Consider the following 18,968-nt stretch of genomic DNA (forward strand, 5'->3'; position numbering starts at 1 on the left):
ATCAAATATCTTAGTCATGAAATGAACGACGTTCAAATAGCAAAGCTACCTCACCGCCTTCCGAAAGGAAGTACCCACATACAACATACAGATCCGGTTACTGACCAATAACACGTGTTTTTGTTGAGGGGCCACGGGCGGCAGAAAGTTCCCCCCCCCCCCCCCCMAAAAAAAAAAAAAAMTGGCTACTATGAGAAAAAAAAGGTGGAACAGAAAAAATAGAGGTGATGGTAACTTGAGTAAACCAAGGCTATTATCATTCGACACCGAAAAACAACACCTTCAAGATGCGGTATGTTTGCTAGATTCCTAACATTTTTTTCTATCATTGTTTTTTCTTGAGGGACTATGATCTGACTTTTTGCTTCTCTCTCATTCGTGACAGTGTCGATCCGTGTTTCTTCTGCGGACGTCCGTCCTATCCCAGCAAGGGCATAACATTTAACCGCAATGATGGTACGTTGACCGACATTCGAGCAGGAAGGAAGAAGTAGAAGAACGAAGCAGGATGATCAGGAGAACAACAAGAAGAAGAAGAAGGAAGAAGAAGGAGGAGGAGGAGGATGAGGAAGAAGAAGAAGAAGAAGAAGAAGAAGGAAGAAAAAAGATACTAATCAATACCGCCAACAGGTCGCTCCTTTCGTTTCTGCCGAAGCAAATGCCACAAGAACTTCAAGATGAAGCGCAACCCCCGCAAGCTCAAGTGGACCAAGGCCTTCCGCAAGGCGGCGGGCAAGGAGATGACGGTGGACAGCACGCTGGCGTTCGGGGCGCGTCGCAACGTCCCCGTCCGCTACGACCGGGACCTCGTGGCCAAGACGCTGCGGGCCATGGAGCGCGTGGCCGAGGTGCGCGCCCGCCGCGAGCGCGTCTTCTACCGCCGCCGCATGGCCGGCAAGAGGGAGCGCGAGATCGCCGCCGCCCGGCGCCTCGTCAACGACAACGAGCACCTCCTCCCTCGCCTGCGCGGCAGCGAGAAGAAGAGGCTCCAGGAGATGGGCGCCACCGCCGAAGACGTCGAGGCCGAGGAGCTCAGACTCCTGGACGGCAAGAAGATCATCAGCCGTCCTGTCGGCGGGGAGAAGAGGAGGCTCCGCGTCAACGTCGACGGTGGAGTCGACGAGGTGCCCCCTCGCCAGGCTCGGCCTTCTGCCTTTGTTGATGAGAATGATGATGAGATGGATGTCGAGTAGAGACTGTTCCTTCTTTTTCCTTTTCCTTCTTCTTCTTCTTCTTCTTTTCCCTTTTTTTCTTTTTTTCTTTTCCCCTTTCTTCTTCTTCCTTTCTTCTTTCTTTTTCTCCCCCCCCTCCCTCTGCTTCTTCTGTCTCGGATCCTTCTTCTCTCTCCCCTTTCACCTGATGAGTAGAGAAAGCGAGAATAAAAGAAAGAGAGGAAAAAAGAAGAAAAGAGAAGAAAAAAAAGTTCCTGCTGGGTTGGTTGATTATTAGGAGCATCTGGCGTTGAATGAATTTTCTATAATAAAAAAAAATAACCCCCCCCAAAATGACAAATGTCAAATATTGAAACCAAAAACACATATTTTTGTCTACATACTGGACTATTTAGCATCATTACTCTGTAATTTGACACTTGACGTTCAAGACACCTGCCTCATCATTTGCCTGGTACTTGAACACCTGTCTGTCATATTTGCCCTGCACTTTGAACAATGTATAAATGATATACTAGAAAAAAAAGGACTTTTCTGATTTTTTTTTTAAAAAAAAATTATATAAAAAAACGCCAGAAATCACTCCTCTTCCATGTCGGCAGCAGCGGCAGCAGCAGCAGCCTCGACGTCCTTTCTCAACTTGTGCCCGACTACCCATTCCTGCGCCTTGGCCATAATCTTCTCCTTACCCTTGGCGTCCCTCTTACCTTCCCAGGCTGCCCAGCGTCTGAACCAGCTCTCGGCCTGCTTGGGCTTCAGACCCTTGACGCGGGTCCTCCGCTCGAACACGTCACGCACGGGCGTCAGGTCGCCGCCGCCCCTCTGGTCATCTTCAGCGATGCCCATCTCTAGGTCTAGCAGCTGGCTCCACAGGTCGCCCTTCTTGGGCCACGTCGCCAGCATGCCCTCGAACATGGTCCGGCCGCGCTCCGGCTCGCCGTTGGGGGAGCGGAACTCCAGCGCCGCGAAGCGGCTGATCAGGTTGACATTGTCGGCGCCGTGCTGCTGCTGCGAACGCCCGAGGAGGCTGCGGGCGCGCTTCACGTCGTTCATCGTCACGTGTAGGAAGTGTGCGTAGTTGATCCACACGTTTGGTGACTTGTAGCCGAATTTCTTGACCATGTTTTCGAATAGAGCGTCGGCCTCCTGTTTATGTGTCTTTGTGTCAATTGATTATCCTTTTTTTTTTCCTTTTCGCGAGCGCGCGTATGTGTGTGCGTGTGTGCGTGTGCGTGTGTGTGCGTGAGTGAGGGAGAGGAAATAGAAAGAAAGGGCAAGGGATGGTGAGAAAAGAGAAAAAGAAAAGGAAAAAAAAAAGGGGCGCGTACCTTCAACTTTCCAGATTGGATATACGTGCTGGCCAACCTCTCATACACTTCCTGCTCGTCATTGACCTGGCAGGCCCGACGGAAGACGTCCTCGACAGTTTTCTTGTTGCCGTACTGCACCTCGAGGTTGAGGTACGCCCCCCACATGTTGAGCTTGCTGGCCTCCTCCTTCATGTTGATGCTCTGCACCGCCTTCTCCGCCACCTCACGCGCCTTGCTCAGGTCGCCGACCTGCATCTGGAAGATCATAAACTCGATCCACAGCTCCGACGAGTCGGGGTGGTCCAGCAGGAGTCGCTCGTAGTCGCTCGCCGCCTGGGGGCCCTTGGCGTCCAGGTCGGCTGTGCGGTCTACCTCGGCAGAGGACTTCTTGCTGCCGCCCTTCTTCTTCTTGGAGGAAGACTTCTTGTCGTCGTCGTCGTCGCCGTCATCGTCGTCCGAGCCAGACGATGCCTCCTCCTCTTCGGCAAAGGGATCGGCTAACCAGGCTGACTTCTTGCCGGCTCCCAGACCGTTGGGCGTGGACGGCTCGTCATCATCATCATCACCTTCATCATCACCTTCATCATCGTCCTCATCCTCGTCATCATCCGTATCCATTTGGTTGTCGGTACCGAGAATCTGCAGGGCAGCACCGCCGTCGGCCATCTCGGCATCGCTGTCTTCATCGTCCGAGCCATCTTCCAGGAGAGCGCCGTCATTGTCCGAGTCCATGTCTTCGTCCTCGTCGTCGAAGAAGGAAGGTTTGAGACCAAAGCTGATCCTCTTCTTCTTAGCATCGATGCTCAGGATTATGGCCTTGACCACGTCGCCCTCCTTGTAGAGCTTGGTGGCGTCCTCGACGGGCTTCTCGGCCATCTGGCTGCGGTGGCACAGACCGCTGATGTTGGCAGAGTTGTCCACCAGGATGAAGGCGCCAAAGTCCTCCACCTTGCGCACCCTTCCCGTGACCACCTGGCCCTCCTTGAGCTCCGCGAGCGTCACCGGAGGCGTGTAGTCCTCGTCCAAGGCTGACGACTTGAGGCTGAGCTCCAGCTGGCGCGTCGCCGCTTCCACCGATAGCACGCGACCCTTGACTAGCTGGTCGACCTGAAACTCGTCTTTCCAGTTCTTGAGGAACCGGTCCGACAGGTTGGCAATCTTGACGAGGCCCGTCACCTGTCCACCCAGCAGGACGAACAGGCCCTTATCCGACACGTTCTTGACGAAGCCGCGGACAATGTCGCCCGAGTGCACCTGCGAGAAGTCGGTGATCTCCCGATCGGTCACGGTCGAGGCTGAGCTCAGGATGCGCGAGGGGCGCATCGACAGCCGCAGCCTCTTGTTGCTGCTGTCAACCTCAACCACCGAGACACGCACAATATCGTTCTTCCTGTATTTGAGCGTGTTGACGTCGTCGTACCTGTCTGCCATGTCGGGCAGGTGCACGGGACCAGAGACGGTGTCGCTGAGGTTGACGAGCACCTGACGGTCGTTGACCTTGGTGACACGTCCGGGAAGCGTCATGTTGGGCCTTAGCGAGTCCCAGGTGATGGCAGCGGCAGCGTTGGCCGACCGTGCCGACAGGTCGAGGCGGCTGTTGTCGGCATCGACCGCCGTGACGCGGACCTTGAGCGCGCAGCCCGGGGGGAAGTTGCCGGGCAGGTCGCTCAGCAGCGACAAGTCGTTGGACGCGTCCATGGCGGAGATGCGGCCGCGTACCTTTGGCGACAGGTTGGCCCACAGAAATGCCGGCGTCACATTGTTGACAAAGGCAATGTGCTGGTCGCCAACCTTGATCTGCTCCAGCGAGAGGGGCTCCGACGCGCCGCTAGCCTTGAGGAGGCTGTCCTTGACGGTGAACTCTAGGGTCGAGTGCGTCGAGCGGTGCGAGATGGGGAGGAAGCGGTGGTCCTTGGCGTCGTGCACGCCCAGAACCTTGGCTCTGAGTACCTGGCCCCGGTGGAACTTGGTCAGGGGCTCCTTGGCGTTGTCGATCTCGTCCCAGCTGTCAAAGACCTGCGAGATGTCGATACGGCCCTGGACCTCGCTGTTGAGGACCTGAACGTTCATCTGCGTCTCCTTGATGGACGATACCTTGACTTTGGTGATGCTGCCTTCCGTCAGGTTGTCGTCGGGGGCAGGGGCAGCCTTGTGGCTGGCCTTCTTAGAAGTAGGCTCTTCGTCGTCAGTCGCAGAGGGCAAGGCCACCATGATGCGGTGGAGGTCCGGGATGACCGAGATGATCTTGACTTCTATGGACTGGTTCTTGTGGAAGCCAAAGTCGGACTTGGTGTGAGTCTCGGCCGGCAGGCGGGACTTGGGCAGCAGAGCGAGCAGGTGGGCGCCAAACTGGACAAAGACGGCCGTCTGCGTAATGTTCCTGACGAATCCCGAAACAATTGCGCCTACCTTGGCGTCCTCAAAGGTGGTCAGGAGCTTCTTGTTCTTGGAAGCGTCCACGAGGCTGTGCTTTTGCGTCAGGATGATGACCCGGCGCTTGTCGTCCTTCTCAATCACCATGAGCTCCGACAGGGACTGTCCGACGTTGATGCGCTTCATGGCGAACTGGTTCTTGGACATGGACTTGTCGGTCAGGTGTCCGACGGGAAGCATGGCCTTCAGACCACCATCGGCAAGCTCGACGTATACCTGGTCCTCAGTCTTTTGCGTCACCTTGCCATTGACAAGGTCGCCGACCTGTAGCTTCTTGAGGGCTGCCTGCTTGTCAAGGCCAAATGCAGCCGGGTCCTTGCACGAGACCACGAGCCTCCTGAGTTCGGGGTCGACGTCGAGGACGTGGACCGAGACGACCTGGCCGAGGCGGAAGTGCTCGTTCGGGTCACGGATATATGCCTCGCTCATCTCGCCCACGGGGAGGAAGCCCTTGAGGTTGCCGTAGAACTGGATGTGGGCGCCGTTGGACTGTATTTTGATGATGGTTCCGGGAACCTGCATGCCGACGCTCACATCATCGTACGACTTGATAATGGGGGCCTCGGAGTTGACGAGCGTCTTCTTCATCGTCAGCTTCATCCTCCTCTTGGGCGGGTCCGTGGAGAGGACCCTGGCCTTGACTTTCATACCCTCCCTGAACTTCTTCTCAGGGTGCTGAAGATGAACGTCGGCCAGGTGGCGTTCGGTGACAAAGCCGGTGATGCCCTCGGCGACCTTGAGGATGAGACCAGACACACCCTCTCCGTCGATGACGAGCTTCTCCACCTCGCAGTTGACTACTTCGCCAATGGGCACATCCTCAAGACGAATAAAGGGCTGTTCGAGAACAGTCTTCTCAAATGACAGGTGGAAGAGGCCATCCATCTCGTTGTATCCAACAACGCGACCCTGGTGGACCGAGCCCTTCTTGTAAGGTCCACTGCTCTCGAACAGGGCGTCCACCTTTCCGTCCTTGACGCGGGAAATGTGGACGAAGCCGCTCAGGTCGGGGACGCCGATGTCGACAAAGAGACCGATCTCGGTCTCGACATGCTTAACGGTGCACTTCTCGACGAGGGATGAGATGGGCAGGACTTCTGTCGGCGTCTTCTTGCTCTTGTTGGGAAGCTTCCTCCCCAGCGTGGAGATGTGCGGCAGGAGCGAGATACCCAGCTTGGGCTCCTTGGCTGTAGGGAACGTGCAGATGATGCGAGCCTTGACTTTGGTCGCAATCTTGTAGGTGGAATCCAGGTCGACACCGGACGGGCCGACGCCCGAGTGGATCAGGTCGGCCGTGGCATCGACGTGGCCCATGATCTTACCGGCAAGACCGCGCCTGTCGGTGTTGGTCACCAAGATATCGGCACAGGTACCAGGGAGGTACGTGTTGATGGTGGTGGCCTCGGAGGGGACGGCCTTGACGTTGCGCAGGCGCTTGTCGAGAAGGGAGAGCTGAGCGACCTTGCCGCTAGACACCTTTCCAGTGACGGAGCAAAGGAGGACAGCGCCGGTCTGGAGGCGGTCCTCGGCTATGGTGGCCGGGTCGATCTCGCCCTTGGGCAGGAAGGCCCTCACGTTGGGGATACCGATGTCCATGACGCAACCGTGGTCCTCGACACTGATAACTGACGCCATGACGGTGGTGTTGGCAACCAGCTCGTCCATCCCCATCCCAGCGTTGGCTTCTGTGGGACGCATTGAGAGCTCAATCTTGCGCCTTCCCTTGCCAGAGGTGGCGGCTTCGTCCATTGTGGAAACGACGTAGACTCGGACGTACTGTCCAATGGTGAAGAACGAGGCGAGGTCGACATTGGCGTCGTCTGCATCCTCGTCCTCCTCTTCGGTATCGTCGTCGGCAGCGGCGCGCTCCAGCTTCCCGGTAAGCTGCTCCGAGATGGCGACAATGGAGACGTGGCCGATCAGGTTGTTGGGGAGGGTGACTTCGACATCGAGGGGGTTTATACGGGAGATCTGACCGAGGACCAGGGATCCCTTGACGAGCTTCTAGAAGATGGGACAAGGTGTTAGCGGCAATGATATGTGCGATAACTGTGCACGGCAGGAATTGAGGACGGTTTGTACTGTACCTTAAAACTGAGACTCTCCACCTTGACAGAGTCCTCATCGGCTTTCTTCGACCCGGTCGTCTTTGCGCTCTTCGCGGCAGCCTTGGTCTTCTTTTTCTTGGCGCCCTTGGTGGCCGTGTCGAACTCGTCCTCGTGCATGGCGTCTGCCTTGGCGTCGAGCTGAATCTGCCTCTGTTCGAGGGGCGTCAGAACGCTGCCACCTCCTCGGGGAAACATGGGCTCTTCATCCTTGAGGATAGAGACAACCGACTTGGGCTTGTCGGCGGCGGGCTTGGTGGTGGAAGGCTTCGCATCTCTGCTGGAAGATGAGATATCCTTTGTCTTTTTGGCCTTCTTTTCGGGTCTCTCGCCTCCGGGGGCGTCTTTTCTCTTGAGAGTGCTCATAGCGGAAAACAATGCAGGCGTTGGGACGGCTGCTTTGCTTATTGCCCGCCGGAGAGCCTGGTATGTTGTAGTTTAATGCGACAGACTGGCGATGCTGGGCCAAGTTTTTTTTTTTTTTTTTTTTTCCTGGACCCTCTGACGGTACGTCTATAAGAGCGATAAGAAAGTATTATCGTTCGCGATAAGATAATCGGACGATAAGATATATCAGTATTCTTATCTCTCCGGTGGGGTATGGATGTCCCACAGTGGGTTTCCAGCGCATGTCTACGCTGAAGATGCGCTGTAGCCTCAATTCCAGGCACCGGCTGTCTGCTGACATATAAACACCGCTCTCTTACTTCATCTGCACATGCCTGTCAAGTTGTCTGCTCCTTACATCCCAACCATCATGGTCTGTGGTTATTCCTCTATACTCTCTGGCCTATTATCTTGCCCTTTGGTAACTTCATAATGCTTCCGCGGAAGCGACAGCGCCCCAACCCAGAAAACAAAACGCCGTCTGCTGCCACGGGCGACTGTCCAGCCATACCTCGGCCCCAAATCCAACAACCATCGACGTCACCATCGGAGTCGAGCGCGAAAGATAGCAGCCGAGAGCGAATGCCACCGCCCAAACCAGCCCACGCCAGGGCTTCACAGTCCTCCTTCAATCAGGTTGGTTTTCGACCCCACCTGCCTCACGTATGTGTAATGTGGTGTGAGTTGGCCAGGTGCTAATTATGCATGCATGTCCAAGGTCCGCAAGTCCCAAAGCTGGTATAGGTCCTGGCCGAGAATCTCTAAGGCCTCACCATCAACATCCGTCACCCAGGAGAATATATCTGGAGGGACTGTCAGGTCTGGTAGAGCACCTGATCTCAGCCGTTTTGAACACAGCAAAGACGGCGAGACATACAGTACGGCCAGTCGTGGACGGAGCGGATCCAGCGCATCGCGGGGTCCCGAGAACAGAATGCATAAAACCGACGAAGATGGCAAGCCTGCCGAAGAGGATAACAGCACCGCCAACGCCCCAGATCATCATGGGAACGCTGCAGAGGGCGAGGCTCCCGATGCGACAAATAACGATGAGCCACTAGCCGAGTCCAGTACGTCGGCTGCTACACCAGACGCTCATGCTCCTTCGACAGGATGGCTAGGATGGTGGCCCGGGATTCCTACCGTAGGTACGCAACGGGGGTCTGAAACGAAACCAACGTCAGTTGAGAAGGAAGGTTCGGAAGCCGCTCCTCCTCAAACTAGTACACCCGCCGCACAAACAACCCAACCGGATGGCCCCAGCGTCGAGGGGCAGAGGTCAACATCGTGGTTTGGGCTGTGGTCAGCGGCCAACACACCGACACAAAAAAATACAGGCCCTGGCGAGCCCACGCTCGAGGCTGAACAGGCCAACCCGACCAGTGAGGATGTCGCCATGCCCGATGTCGAACAGCCTGCCCAGCAGCAACAACAGCAGCAGCAGCAGCAGAAGCCAGGCCCGGCTCCAAAAGCCGGCTCCACATGGGCTTTCTGGTCAAGAGACTCTCCTAAGGACAAGGGATACGTGTCCCAGGATGAATCAGGCGAAATTGCAATCATGGGCGAGGGCTCCGAGGCGCATCCACAACCCATGACGGAGGGCGAAATGCCGCCGCCGAATGATATCAAGAACAAAAAGGGCGAACAGGGAGGCGGCATGCTAACCTGGAGGAGGACTAACAAGAGAAATCGGCCTCAGTCGATGGACAACGAGGTGCCATCGCCTTTCCCATCCGGGGCTTCAACACCCCAGGCTCAACCTCCTCAACAACAGCCCGCCACCATGCCAGCGCCGGCACAAGCCAAGACTGAGAGCTCAAACAAATCAACGACCGAGTCGGAAACAGCGACAAAGGGACAGAAGAATCTACTGCTCCCTTCCTTCTCTAGTACATACCAGATGAAGCAGAGCCCATCTATTCTCAAGCAGATTTCTCAGCTCGTTCTGAGATCACAGGACCCTCCGGTGAACCACGTATTTCGTCTCAAGGACCCTCCCAAGATCCGGAAGGCCATCTCCATAGGTGTCCATGGACTTTTTCCGGCAACATACCTTCGTCCGATGATTGGGCAGCCGACGGGAACATCGCTGCGGTTTGCCAGCCTAGGTGCCGAGGCCATACGAAGATGGGCGGAGAATCATGGATCTCCGGACTGCGACATTGAAAAAGTGGCACTGGAGGGCGAGGGCAAGATCAACGAGCGGGTGGAAAACCTATGGAAGCTCATGCTCAACTGGACGGAGCACATACGCCAGGCGGACCTGATTCTGTTCTCGTGTCACTCGCAGGGCGTGCCCGTCAGCATCATGCTCCTTGAGAAGCTCATCGACCTGGGCATCGTAACCAAGGCCAAGATTGGCGTCTGTGCCATGGCTGGCGTCTCGTTGGGTCCGTTTCCCGAGTACAAGTCCGGTATACTCATGGGATCGGCGGCGGAACTATGGGACTTTGGCAAACCGGAATCGGCAAATTCACAGCGGTTCGAGGCAGCGCTAAAGCGTGTGCTGAACTACGGCTCGCGCATCACCTTCATAGGAAGTATTGACGACCAGCTGGTGCCTATGGAGGTAAGTCCCAGCCACATAGTCTTGCCCCCCCCCCCTTAACTCTGCTGCTGCGACAGACAGTCCGACTGACTCTAACTCGCACACACAGTCGGCCGTCTACTCACCCGCAAACCATCCTTACATCTACCGGGCCGTCTTCATCGACGGACGCATCCACGCCCCCGATTTCATCTCCCACCTGGTGGGCTTCGCGCTCAAGCTGCGCAACCTAGGCGTCACGGAGCACGGTCTCATCCGTGAACTGTCCGTCCCCTTGGCGGGCTCCCTGTACAGCGGCGATGGCCACTCGCGCCTCTACTACGACGACCAGGTATACGATCTGGCCATCTCGCACGCTCTCGAGACGACGACGGCCCCCGGCCATGGCCAGAAGAGCAAGGAAAACCAGCACCCAGAATGCGAGATCCGCCGCCACGGAGGCGCCGTGCCCAGCGGCCAGCAGGGACCCAACCAGCCGTCGGCGCAGCAGCCCAACCCTTATGTGCTGCCGTGGATCATGCGCGGTCTTCTGGAGGAGGAGTTTGTCAAGACGGAGCTGAGCCAGGAGGCCCAAGAGCTCCTCAGGCAGTTTGACGACTGGAGACCTGCTAACAAGGCGCTCAAGGATGTTAAGTATAGGTTGGAGGCGGTGCGGTCAAAGCTGTAGGGCCCGTTCTTGCTTTTTCCCTTTGCCTTCTTTTTTCTGCTGAGACACATGTAGCGAATGGATTTCTTCTTGTATTATACCATGTTAGATTTAAAGACAGACGTTTCAACTGCGCGAGTCTCCATGATGCTTTCCCCTAAGCACTCGTACGTGCGTGTTGTGCCTCGGGCGACCCTTGCCAAGGGAGCCTTATTCCTCGCTTCGCTCGATGGACAGACATCATTAGTCTTTTTGGCACCGAGTACAAGATAATACAATAGTCCTGCTCACTCTCTAGTGTTCGCTGCCTGATATGGACAATATATCTGTTCTTTTTCATCTCCTTCTCCTCCTTCTGTTCCACAAAGAAAAAAAAGACAAAAAAACTCCCCAAAAGAAAGATGGCATTAAAATCCCCATTTCCTTCCTCGTTCTTGATAGTATTATACACATTTTTTTTTATCTATGACAAATAAAAAAACAAATATAAAGTACAACCTGATCAGGATCGTCCTGACGCTTTCTTGTCAATCATCATCTCCTCCCGAGCATCCACTTGTCGATGCGGTCCTGAATCTTATCCCAGCTCATGGTATGGCTGGTCAGACCGTAGGCCTGCGCCTCCTGGAGGACGACGGTGGGGGCGCCGCTGCCGCGACCTGGGTTGGCGACGGCGCCGCCGACGACGTCGCGGGCCACGCGGCGCAGGTCGTCGACGGAGAGCTGCTCTATGCGGCGGCACATTTCGCGGACCGGCACCTTGCGGCCGTGGACCTGGACGGAGCGGCCCAGGTCCTCGAGCTCGACCATGCGGCTCTCGAGGTTCATCAGCAGGCTCGACCGGAGCTGGTTCTTGGCCCGCTCGACCTCCTGGGGCTGCAGGCGGGCCAGGCCCGTGTCCAGCGTCAGCGCGTGCAGCTGCTGGCACATGATGTCCAGCATGGCCGAGGTGTGGCCGGGTAGGCAGGAGGCCGAGATGCCGAAGAGCCCGGAGTCCGTGTACGAGTGGTTAAAGGCCACGCACGACTCCACGAAGCCGTGCTGGTTGAGCACGTTGGTGTACAGCCGTGAGTACATGCCCTTGCCCGGCCCGCCGGCCGAGAAGGATCCGCCGCCGCCGAGGAGCGTCTGCAGCGTCGCGAGCGCGTAGATGTCGTCCGACGTCACCGGCAGGCCCTCGAAGGCGAGGTGGATGTGCGTGAAGTTGACGTTGTTGAGGGACGGGGGCTGCGGCGGCAGCGCCAGGAACCCGCCCGTGTAGTGCGAGGCTTGCCGGCTCCTCAGCAGCTCCAACGAGGACGAGGAGGGACTGCGGCTCATGTCGCCAAAGTACTGCTCTGCCAGCCTGACGGCCCGGTCGTGCTCCACGCCGGCAAAGGCCATGACGATGCGCTCGGGGCTGTAGAAGGCATCGCGGTACCTCGACACGGTGGCCCTGTCGATCTCGCCCAGGCGCTCCTCCGGGCACAGCAGCGGGTTGCCCAGCGTGTTGTCCCGGAAGGCGGCCGTGTGCACCAGCTCGGGCAGGATGAGCTCGGGCTTGGCCCAGATCTCGGCGATCTCGTAGCGCGCCGTCTCCAGCTGCGCCGCCACCTCTTCGTCCGTGTTGAGCGGGTCCCGTATCGTCTCGGCCAGCAGCGCCGCCGTCGTCGGCACCGACCCGTTGAACGTCGCGGCCTGGTACATCATCGACTCGCGCGACGACGCGCACTGGATGTTGCCCCCGAGCGCCTCCACCGTCTCCAACATCTCGTCCGCGGTCCGCGTCGACGTCGACTTGAAGGCCAGCCGGTCCATGATGTGCGACACGCCCCGGAGGGAGGCGTCCTCGAACCGAGACCCGGCCTCGATGTACACCCCCACCCCCGAGAAGGAGCCCGGGAGGGCCTCGGAGGCTACGCGTAGCCCGTTTGGTAGCGTCGTGATCCGGTCCAGTTCCGTTGGTTCCTATTTCCGGTCAGCTGTGTTCCGTCTCTTTTCGTCTTTTTTCTTCGCCTTTTTTCTTTTCTTTCCCCCCCTCTGTTCTTTTTTCTTTTTTGTTTCTTTTTGTTTCTTCCTTCTTTCTCTCCCCATACTCTCTTCTTCTCCCTCCTTTCAATTCTGATTCTCTCGTCAAAAACCATCTCTTCTGCCTGACGTCACATACCTTGGGAATCCCATCAACAACCACTGTAGACCCGATACTCCTCCTGTGAGTCAGGGTAGACGAGTTGGTCGCCGTCTTCCTGACTAGATTCGAGACGGTTGAGGCCGCCCTCGCCCTCGAGTGCAGCCTTGCACCAAACTGTCTAAGCATGGTAGCTGTATTTCTGTCCGAGGGAGAGGTGTTGTGGGTGTGTATCGGTGGTTGTTGAATTGAGTCGTTGATAATGGGGAGTTGGTGTTTTCGTAGGGGGGGGGGGGGGGGGGGGGGGGGGGTCGGTCAGAAAATTGTATGTTGTTTCTCGGTATTAGCTCGGGTCAATTAGACCACATTGTCAGTATTACCAACCATGAGGTACGTCACGTCCACATATATCACCTGGGAAGGCCACAGATTTGTTTGATGAATACTTGTCATATAAACATTTTTCAGTCGGATACAAGACGAGCTTAGACTAAAACAATGTGTAGAAACTTTGAATTATGACAATTGGAAAAACAATGGCATTATGTGGGGGGAGTACGTCTCCTAAATGCGTAAAACTATACCGGAACAACGCTCTCTACGCAAAATAAAGAAAAAATAAAAATAAAATAATAAAATAAAATAAAAAGACCTTGAACATAAAACAACGACGACGGCGACGGATGACAACAAAGACGAAGACGAATACAAGACAGAGGCAAAGGCCATACAAGAACAAGAGGGGAGACAAGAAAAGAAGAAGAAAGAAAAAAGCAAAGATTAGAACCTCGATGGAGAGGGAACCCATCTGTAACCATCCTCAATGACCCCAATGCTAGGAAATGAAGGGGCAGATACTAAAAGACAAGAAAGATGGGGAAAAGAGAGAGTATAAGAAGAGGAAGAAAGCGGAAGTGAGTGTAGAGGGAGGAGACAACCACAAGGATAGAAAAGAATATAAGCAAATGCAAACCCACCAGCATCCCACCCGCTATCCTTCTATAGGGGCAATTTCGAATAAACAGTCGTTCTCGAGAAGGAGGAAACTTCCAACAACCCAATCTACGCTACACCAAGCATGCCATGGCAGGCAATGCTATTTTTTCTTTCTTTTTCCGTTCCGAGTCGGAGAATCGTGAGATACTCTCGAGACGGAGCGAGCCGAGAACTCCAAGAGAGGCAAGACAGGAGAGCGGCAGACATCACCGCGGTGCATCAGCAGTGACGGTGACGTCGGCGGCAGCATCGAGGCTCATACTGGCATCCTCCCGGTCGCGGCCGTCAAAGACCCACGGTCCCGCCTCGTTACGCGGCGTCATAGGTCCTCGCGATGGGGAGGCGGCTCCGCTGTCGTTCCTGGGCGGGGTGGATGCCCGTCCCGACCCGGTGATGGGCAGGGGTTCCGTGGACGAGTGTGTCAGGTTTCCGGCGCCGTTGACATTGTTGCTGCTGTCCGAGAGGTTCTCGCTGCTGCTGTTGACGTCGTCGTGCGTCGCGTCTATGGCATCTGGGTCGACGGGGAGCGGCGGCAGGGGTGCATCGTTGCGGTTGCCTCCACCGTCACCGGCGCTGGAGACGGCAGCAGCGGCGACGGAAGCGGAAGCAGGGTCGGACGAGGACGATAGCGGAGCGCCGTTGACCGATGACCTGTCACCGTTCTCTCCCTCGGCTTCGAGCCGCTCCCACTCCTCTGCGGTGTCGTCGACGTCGGCTTCCAGGTCGGCACCGGCTCGGCAGTTGGGACAGATGAAGATGGGGTACTGGGGCGAGTTGAGGAGGGAGCGGACACACTTGAAGTGCCACGTGTGGGAGCAGGGTGCGACGAATAGAGATTGGCAGGGCTGTGTTCTTGAGGTCAGCGGGAGGAGGGGGGATTTCAGAGAAGATGAGGAGGGAGAAAGAGTTGGGAGGGGAAAAAGGAACGTACTCCGATAGAGTTGAGACAGATGGAACAGTCCTGTGACGAGGTTGAGGCAGAGCTGGATCCGGCGGGGGCAGCCATCGTCCTCAGACGTTTGTGAGCGGCCATGCTAGAGTGGAAGTTAGTATGCTATATATATATACAATATATACATATGTGTGTGTGTGTGTGTGTGTATGTGTCCCCCTCTTTCGACCGTTGGAGGGGGAGGGGGGGAAGAGAGATGACTGGAAGACTTACTTGAATGTATTGAGCTTATTCTGCCATCCACGGTTCAGCTCGATCCTCATCTTGACGCAGCGAAATATCATCTCCTCTCCGCCCTTGAAGTCGATGCCGAGCTGGACAATGTCTCCGTCGTTGACGGGAAAGGCCTTGCTCTCCTGCGAGGGCGGGCTGAGACGGATGTGGTTCAGGAAGGTGCCGGAAGAGCTCTTGACGTCCCTGATGTACCATTTTCCGTTCTCGTACCAGAACTCGCAGTGACGGCGGGACACCACCTTGCTCTTGAACCCGACGGCCGCGGCCGAGGGCTGGTGGTGGTTGCCGAGGCCGACGCTGGCCGACATGGCGGGCTGGTTGTCGCGTTCCGAGTAGCGTCCCACGCGGATGGTCTCGGTGCCGGTGGGCAGGGTGCGCGACACGGTGGGGAAGGTGAGCGAGGGACGGGTGGATCGCGGGTCGTAGTATGCCGAGAGGCGGATGGACGGGAGGAATTGGGGGGAGGTGGAAGAGGCGGCGGCGGCGGCGGCGGCGGCAGATGTGAAGGCGTCGCCCGTCGTGGACGCCCTGGGTCTCGTCATCGTGGCGGTGGCGACAGTGGCGGCAGTGGCGGCAGCGGTGTCGAGATTGGCGTTGTTGTGGGATGATGACGATGATGACGATGGCGACGGCGACGACGACGAAGATGTTGACGAGGGAAGTGCCTCGTCTTGCTGGTTGGGGTTCGTATCGGTGGGACCTTGGACGACTGTCGTGCCGAGGGTGTGCTGATTATTGCTGTTGTTACTGATGTCGTTGTTGTTATCAGTCTGAGCGTTATCGACACCGCCGTTGTTATTGTTGTTGTCGTTGTCGTCGTCGTTGTCGTTGTTGTCGTTGTTGTTGTTGTTGTTGTTGTTGTTGTTGGTGTTGTTATTGTTGCTGCTGCTGCCAATATTTCGGCGATGAATCTGATGATGATGATGATGATGTGATGGGGATGAAGATGCTGTGGTGGTGGTGATGGGTGGTGGGAGATGGTGAGCAGGGGCGGAGCTGACGAGGGTGAGACGATTGTTGTTGGTCCTGCGGTTGGACGAGGTGATGGGAGGAGCAGGAGACGGTTGGGATTCGGGGCTGGTGCTGCCGCCGCTTCGGTGTGCTGCTGATCGCGGGATGGACGAGGCGATGAATTCGCTGTTGGAGCGTCTCAGACCGCCGGAGAGTCCTGACAGTCCCGACGACAGACCGGACGACAGCCCCGACGACAGACCGGACGACAATCCGGACGACAGACCTCCTGGGAACACTCCTCCTGCGTCTCCGCCGCTTGCGTTGCTGCTGTTGGTGTCGCGGGTGAGGAGTCGTCGCAGGCGGCTTGACCTGGATGAGGGAGGGCTGGTACCGGCCGTGGCTGCGGCGGAAGTTGCTGCTGCCGCTGCTGATAATGCTTCAGGCGGCACGGGCGACGAGAAGCTGGCCGAATGGGTGAATAACATTGGTGTTGCGACTGCTGGAATCATCTGATGAACTTCCTCCCCACTTCTCTTTTACTTTTTGTTTCTCCTCTTAATTTCTTCCCTTCTCTCTCTCTTTTTTTTCTTCTCTTTTCTTCTCCGGCCTGCCTGCCTTCAGTGTATTTTTTTTTTTGGGTTGGGTTGGGGGGGGGGGGACGCTCAAGATAGGGAATGACCCGAGTTGAGTATAGTGGTGGTGGGTGGTGGGTGGTGGTGGTGGTGGTGGTGGTACCAGTAATAAAGATATATATACTCGTATATATATATATATATGATATATATGTTGTATTGAGTGGCGTCGGTCGTGATGGTGGTCTCGTCCAAAGTCAACTCTCTCTCTCTCAGCTCGAGGGATTCGAAGATACGGAAGAAGACGTCCAGCTCGAGAAGAAGGGTTGGGAGAGGAAAGCTGCAATTAGGGATAGGAGAGATGGAGAAATGGAATAATGGATAATGGAATCCTCGGTACTATTGCTCTGCAGTGCCTGTACTCTGCAGTGTGCACCGACCTTGAGAGTGTACAGGTAATAAATTTTTTTCTGTTTTGATTTTTCAGAGAAATCCAAAAAAAAAAAAAAAAAAAAAAAAAGTCATTGAGAAGGAGAAGGGGGGCGGGACTCGTACAGTAAAGTAGTCATGTACCCGAATCTTTGTCTTCCAATCTCATGTACAGATTATACTAGCTCTCTATCCGTACCTCCGGTACATGCACGATACATGTTGACAATACCGACCAAATCCGTGGTCACTGCTCAGTCATCGTAATGACAATCGGACGCCAGGAGTCGAAGAGTCTAGCGTAGGGAGCAGTCGCGGTGCCGATAAATATGCATGACTGAGGCTGTCAGTATTATACGAGTACCTCTTGGTTAGTGCAACCGCGTAAGACCGGCAATGTGCGGTCTGGACCGGGAAAGCATTACGAGCAATCTGGAATCTGTACGATTATTCTCTTGTATTTTTTATTTTCATGTCCTCCTCGTCTCTTCTCCCGGACAGCTCTCGCATCATCGTCACTCGGTATGAATCTGTGACATGCTGCCCGTACATTGTGGCCGATGGACTCTATTCCACCCATCACTCTCTCGTACCTGTCTATTCGTATCATACGTACGAGGAGCAGTCTTCTCTCGTCGTGCCGCGTACCGTGGAGCCGTAATCTGTAATCCGCACAGGATTACGTGTATCATCCATTCGATCCTCTCCCTCACCGTGCCGTGCGTGCATCGCACCGGGTGCGGGTGCCGCGTGAGCACGGGTGACCGGTACGTGCTCCCATCACCACAGGGCACGAGCGCTGTGGACGGCACCTACCTGCCCTACCTACCTGCCCTACCTACCTGCCTACCGACCTGCCTACCTGCCACCATGCACTCCGGTATGGGTAGAGCGCCGCCTGCGAGTGCCAGGCTGCCCAGCCCTAGTCCCCGTGCAGCTGCGCTGGAGAGCCGTCTGAGGCGTGTAGCGGGTACGTGACCGACCGTACATGCGTAGGCTGGAGCCGCTGGGACAGAGCACGCGCCCCTGCCGTCCACGAGGCCAGAGAAGCACCCGACCTGCGCAGCATCGATACTCCGCTACGTGTGTAGAAGATGATGAAGGTTGAGAAACAAACTGAAGAGAAGAAGAAGAAGAAAAGACCGTGAGACGCTGGCACCTGATCTGATCCCTCTCCTCTCTACCTTCTCCTATACCCTCCTCCCTCTCCCCCTTCCGCACACGGGCCACGGGCTAGCACGGCAGCTCCGTCATAAGCCACCGTAGACGGCAGCTGTCAGAGAAGAGCCCGCCGGAGGGGGGGGGGGGGGGGGGGAGAGGACGCTGGCTGGCCTTGATCCAGCCTCTGCATCCCCACGTCACCCTGTGCATTTGCGCTAGAGAGAGCCAGTCTGCCCGTAGCGTACGGGGGTGATAGCTTGTACCCGTAGAGGGTGATGGATCCGTCCCCTGCGTTCGGGGTTTACCATGCCGCAACCAGGTCTGGCTGACTGCTGGGAATATACGTCAATACAGGTAGAGAGGGAGTAGAGGGATTTAAAAAAAGAAGAACGATTTTATTTATTTATTTATTTTTTATTTTATTTTTTAAAAAGAAAGAAGAGAATATTTCGACTGATGCCCCTTGACAGGTAACAATACAGAGAGGATTTGCTGACGATTTGCCCGTGAAACAACCGCGTCGTCATGATGCACCTCCTCCCATCTCTGATCTCTCTCTCTCTCTCTCTCTGCATTTGCCCTAGCATCATGGCAAGTAGCTCTGTGATATACTCTGTAGGCAGTACGGATACGGAGTAATAGTAGGGAGTAGCAGTACAGAGTAACAGTGCAGAGTACAGAGTACAGAGTACAGAGTACAGTAATCTGTGATATCATAATTATCATCATTATTATTAATATTATTGATTTTTTTTATTGATTTTTTTTTTATTACCTCTGTCCTGCACTGAGACATGGTCCGCCCTTCAAATCGTACCACTACGGCGTAGGCTAGACCGGTAACCCTGTATATTAATACGGAGTCACCGTAATGGTTAATGAATGCGCGGGTATCGACTCTCTCTCTCTCTCTCTCTCTCTCTCTCTCTCTCTCTCTCACACTCTCTCTCTCTCTCTCACAC

General features: G+C 55.8%; 6 protein-coding genes across 6 annotated transcripts; 2 read left to right on the forward strand and 4 right to left on the reverse strand.

Moving 5' to 3' along the window:
• Positions 1–287: 287 nt before the first annotated feature.
• GMORB2_3154 (large subunit ribosomal protein L24e) lies at positions 288–1,588 on the forward strand (the record flags this gene model as incomplete). Its single annotated transcript, XM_035465130.1, has 4 exons — positions 288–292; positions 386–490; positions 656–1,124; positions 1,568–1,588. 4 exons carry the CDS (start codon positions 288–290, stop codon positions 1,586–1,588), a joined length of 600 nt encoding a protein of 199 aa, XP_035319005.1.
• A 163-nt stretch (positions 1,589–1,751) lies between these two features.
• Positions 1,752–7,386, reverse strand: GMORB2_3155 (rRNA biogenesis protein RRP5; the record flags this gene model as incomplete). The annotated part of the gene is made up of 3 exons (XM_035465131.1): positions 1,752–2,318; positions 2,501–6,919; positions 7,003–7,386. 3 exons carry the CDS (start codon positions 7,384–7,386, stop codon positions 1,752–1,754), a joined length of 5,370 nt encoding a protein of 1,789 aa, XP_035319006.1.
• Positions 7,387–8,116: 730 nt separating this feature from the next.
• GMORB2_3156 (uncharacterized protein) lies at positions 8,117–10,622 on the forward strand (the record flags this gene model as incomplete). Its single annotated transcript, XM_035465132.1, has 2 exons — positions 8,117–9,964; positions 10,065–10,622. 2 exons carry the CDS (start codon positions 8,117–8,119, stop codon positions 10,620–10,622), a joined length of 2,406 nt encoding a protein of 801 aa, XP_035319007.1.
• A 513-nt stretch (positions 10,623–11,135) lies between these two features.
• GMORB2_3157 (mitochondrial-processing peptidase subunit alpha) lies at positions 11,136–12,897 on the reverse strand (the record flags this gene model as incomplete). Its single annotated transcript, XM_035465133.1, has 2 exons — positions 11,136–12,548; positions 12,748–12,897. The coding sequence occupies 2 exons, from the start codon at positions 12,895–12,897 to the stop codon at positions 11,136–11,138; spliced, it is 1,563 nt and encodes a 520-aa protein (XP_035319008.1).
• A 1,013-nt stretch (positions 12,898–13,910) lies between these two features.
• GMORB2_3158 (FHA protein) lies at positions 13,911–15,432 on the reverse strand (the record flags this gene model as incomplete). Its single annotated transcript, XM_035465134.1, has 3 exons — positions 13,911–14,498; positions 14,636–14,687; positions 14,870–15,432. The coding sequence occupies 3 exons, from the start codon at positions 15,430–15,432 to the stop codon at positions 13,911–13,913; spliced, it is 1,203 nt and encodes a 400-aa protein (XP_035319009.1).
• Positions 15,433–15,622: 190 nt separating this feature from the next.
• GMORB2_3159 (uncharacterized protein) lies at positions 15,623–16,329 on the reverse strand (the record flags this gene model as incomplete). The annotated part of the gene is made up of 2 exons (XM_035465135.1): positions 15,623–15,628; positions 15,892–16,329. 2 exons carry the CDS (start codon positions 16,327–16,329, stop codon positions 15,623–15,625), a joined length of 444 nt encoding a protein of 147 aa, XP_035319010.1.
• Between the last annotated feature and the right edge of the window lie 2,639 nt (positions 16,330–18,968).

Source organism: Geosmithia morbida (genome assembly GCF_012550715.1).
Source record: "Geosmithia morbida isolate 1262 chromosome Unknown scaffold_16, whole genome shotgun sequence".
NCBI lineage: Eukaryota > Fungi > Ascomycota > Sordariomycetes > Hypocreales > Bionectriaceae > Geosmithia > Geosmithia morbida.